This window comes from Mixophyes fleayi, chromosome 2 (assembly GCF_038048845.1).
Source record: "Mixophyes fleayi isolate aMixFle1 chromosome 2, aMixFle1.hap1, whole genome shotgun sequence".
NCBI classification, from domain to species: Eukaryota; Metazoa; Chordata; class Amphibia; order Anura; family Limnodynastidae; genus Mixophyes; species Mixophyes fleayi.
The window spans coordinates 8,717,515-8,721,198 of record NC_134403.1 but is presented as its reverse complement, the minus strand read 5'-3'; the positions used below and the strand labels follow the sequence as shown (position 1 = coordinate 8,721,198).

At 40.7% G+C, this 3,684-nt stretch overlaps 1 protein-coding gene across 1 annotated transcript; it reads left to right on the top strand.

Annotated features, from left to right (window-relative positions):
* Nucleotides 1–2,218: 2,218 nt before the first annotated feature.
* Nucleotides 2,219–3,274, top strand: LOC142139728 (olfactory receptor 52K2-like). Its single transcript, XM_075197597.1, has 2 exons — nucleotides 2,219–3,127; nucleotides 3,206–3,274. Exons 1-2 carry the CDS (start codon nucleotides 2,219–2,221, stop codon nucleotides 3,272–3,274), a joined length of 978 nt encoding a protein of 325 aa, XP_075053698.1.
* Nucleotides 3,275–3,684: the final 410 nt, after the last annotated feature.

The following is a 3,684-nucleotide window of genomic DNA, read 5'->3' as shown; positions in this document are numbered from 1 at the left end:
CTTACAACAGTTCTGTAGCTGGTGTAAGTGATATGACAGAAAACATGTTCTTTAGAGATGGCCAAAGCTTCAAAGAGTAATGGGTAAATCATGAAAATAGCATTCCGGGCCTGATTATAACTTGAACGCAAATTAGGTTTAAAAAATTAACGCGGAACTTGAGAGTAATTCCGACCACATTCAAATACAAGCAGATCTCAATATACGATTCCATCGGCATCTGGGTTAAGTACGCTCTGGCTAAACATTACTTCCCTTATAAACAGTATGTAGACAGAGAACAGAGTGCAGGATAAGCACTTGTATATGTGCAGTATGCAGAACACAGGCACAGAAAATGTTTTATAAAAATAAATGAACAACTTTTAATACTATAATCATTAATAAAAATATTTATTAAAAAAATATTTCTATTGTAACATTAAATACATAAATCAGGATGTTCTTAATGGGCCTGAGTCGTTAAGGAGAGTAAGGCAAAAAAAGGAGTAAATCTTCTCCGGGACAAACCATGTTACAATATAGGGGTGCAAATGAGTTTATTATTTTGCACATAAGTTAAATACTGGCTGTTTTTTCATGTAGCACACACATACCTGATAGGTTTATTTTTACACCAAAATTTTAATTTGATATAGATCATGCCCTACCCCAACTATAAATCTGTCCCCACATTTTAAGTTTACCTGCCCTCCAATGCAACATGATTTTGCCCAGGTGCAAAGTTACTCCTTTTGTATGGTTTTCTCTCAAAATGACTGAGTCCCAATGTCTACTGTACATAAAATGTGTTTTTATAGACTATCTTCTTTGCATACACATGTTCTGTGCTAGCTAGAGGCAGCATACATGTAGTTTTTAAAACAAAGACTATTCCCCGTCAGTCATCACTATCAGTCGGCATTTGCACCTGACCTGTACCTGAAGAAAATGACAACATGTTCTTAAGGGAAACCCAGGACTTGAATTGTCCACATCTGTCACACCCTCGCACGCCCTCAGCACGCCCTCGCACTGCCTTGCACACCCTCACACGCCCTCACACGCCCTCGCACGCCCTTACACACACTCACACGCCCTCGCACACCCTTACTGTACATTGCCTATGTTTGTTTATCCAGCCCTTACTTTACCTGTTCCACCCTTCAAGTCGTAGGCAGCCGTCAGAGTCATTTGAGTTCAGACATAAATCGCATTCAATTGCGTTCTCTGGCATAAGGTCCGTTGCTGAGCGTGCGCAGAGCCTATTACACACAAGATACGGTTGCAAAGGCATTTACAGCTGAAGATGACTCAGACCCTCAATGTTTTGTTTCCAACTGACCACTGCAGAGAAGCAAAGTATAGGAGAGAATTTTCTGCCCCTCCATCATAGGCAGCAAATATGACAATGAGAATTTGCTTTTAATGGATTTGCAAAATTCAAAATGGCGGAGTGAGGTTTGCATGTAAGTCTAGATTCACCCAAAGGCTATACAGACAGGGAAAGCGCAGGTGCCCAGGATGTCCCCAGCAAGCCTCCCTCTCTCAAGCAGGGCAGCATCTTCTACTCCTCAGACTGGCAATGGGGCTGTGGCATCATCACCAGCGCCACACTCCCTGCCCCTTACCAACCTGCAGAAGCAGCAGACGGCAGCTTGACAGGTAACAAGCTGCTGTCTGTCTCCATGTCAGCGGATCAGTGTTGGGCACCGTGGGGTAAATAAGAACACTGAATGAATAAAGCAACCACCTACTTTTGCCTAGTGGTAGTGCCAACCCTGTTTACAGAGTAAGATGGCAAAGTTTGTGGAGAAGTAAAAGTTTGCACATGGAATCGTTTCCATTGTTAGGTCTCATGCACCCAGGTCTGAATCCACATATTGTACAGAACATTTGTTACCTAGGAGGTTGCAAGTCATTCATTCTGACCTGTGAGGTTTTAGGCTTCTGTGCATTTTTTGTTAACTCCCTGTTATGTAGTAATAATAGTAAGGAAAGTTCTATGATTGCTCTTTAGATTTTCAAAATGTCAGCTTCCAGCAAGGGAATATACTGCTGTATGCTTGTAAGATGTATAAGTTATTTCATTTATATTACATATTTATTTGCATGTGTTTTGAAGTTCAATAGTAAGTTAAGTTGCAGCAAAATTTGGTGCAATGCACATCAACCTATGTAATCTTTTATGTGCTTTGTCTAGACTTTCTCCTCTTCCAGAAAAGGACATTTGCATCCGATGGCAACTCGTAATGATACCTGCTTCCATCCATCCTCCTTCATACTGCTGGGGATCCCTGGCCTGGAGTACTTACATTTCTGGATCTCCATGCCCTTCTGCTCAATATTCCTCATAGCTGTATTTGGGAACTATATAGTTGTACTCATCATTATCATGGATCTGAGTCTCCACCAGCCCATGTACATCTATTTCATTGTGCTTGGTTTTGTAGACATTATATTAGCAAATTCTGCTATGCCCAAGCTTCTTGCTATCTTCTGGTTCCAGCAAAATGAGATTGACTTCCATACATGTCTCCTACAGATGTTTTTCATCCATGCCTTCTCCACGATTGAATCTGGAATCTTTCTAGCTATGGCTTTTGATCGTTACGCAGCAATATGCAACCCTCTTAGATATTCAGCCACAGTGACATCAAGTTTTATTATTAAAAGTACAGTATTGGCAACACTGCGGGGGGTGATTTATATCCTTCCCTTACCACTGTTGCTTAACAAGTTTCATCAATATAGCAGTAATGTCATTGTCCACTCGTACTGTGAGCACATGGCAGTGGTGAGACTTGCCTGTGCAGACATCTCCTTTAATGATCACCTTGGCATGGCAATTGGGTTCCTTGTGCTTGTTATGGACACAGTGTTTATTACCTTTTCTTACGTGATGATTCTTCGGGCTCTTATAAGGCTAACGAAGAAGGCTCGTATGAAGTCGTTTGGGACATGCATTTCCCATATCTGTGGTATTCTCAGTTTTTATACTCCTATTCTTTGCTCATCCTTAGTCCACAGATTTGGAACAAATGTCGCCCACCATACACATATACTTCTAGCAGATTTCTATCTCCTCATGCCCCCTATGCTAAACCCACTGGTTTATGGGATAAGAACTAAGCAAATCAGAGAACAGGTGATAAAGTTCTTTTCCCCTAACAACCAGCACATTTCCTGGTAACGTAACATAACATGCTGTGACTGATGGAACAAGGTCCTGGAGGTTATATGTGATGGACCAACTTCATCTTTGGAGCTTCACACTATTTTAGACATGTGTTAGTGTGGAATCAATGCCAATGGTATTCATTTTTCTTTTCTCAATAATCTCCATGTGTAAATTACATTAAAGTGTGTATAACTAGAGTCATTCAGAGCAATTGAACATTTACAAGGTTAAATCAACCTGTAATGTGTCACAGCATTAGATTGTTCACTGAGCTAAACAAAGCTGTAGCCAGATCATTGTAATAAGCACAGGGCAACATGAGTTCATTTGGAGCATTCACAGAAAGGGAGACAAACCTGTAGCCAATCAGAGATATAGAACTATCACATGGCCATATAAACTGTAACCAATCAGAGCATTAGAACATTATTATTATTATCATTTATTTGTTAGGAGCCACAAGGTATCCGCAGCGCCGTACACAGTACTAACAGTTGACTATACAGGGTGAAACCATACAGAAC

Bases quoted from the DNA above. Each gene is read 5' to 3' on its own strand.
- LOC142139728 (XM_075197597.1), top strand. From the start codon at position 2,219: ATGGCAACTCGTAATGATACCTGCTTCCATCCATCCTCCTTCATACTG. The intron at 3,128-3,205 runs GTGATAAAGTTC...TGATGGAACAAG, and splicing joins CTAAGCAAATCAGAGAACAG to GTCCTGGAGGTTATATGTGA.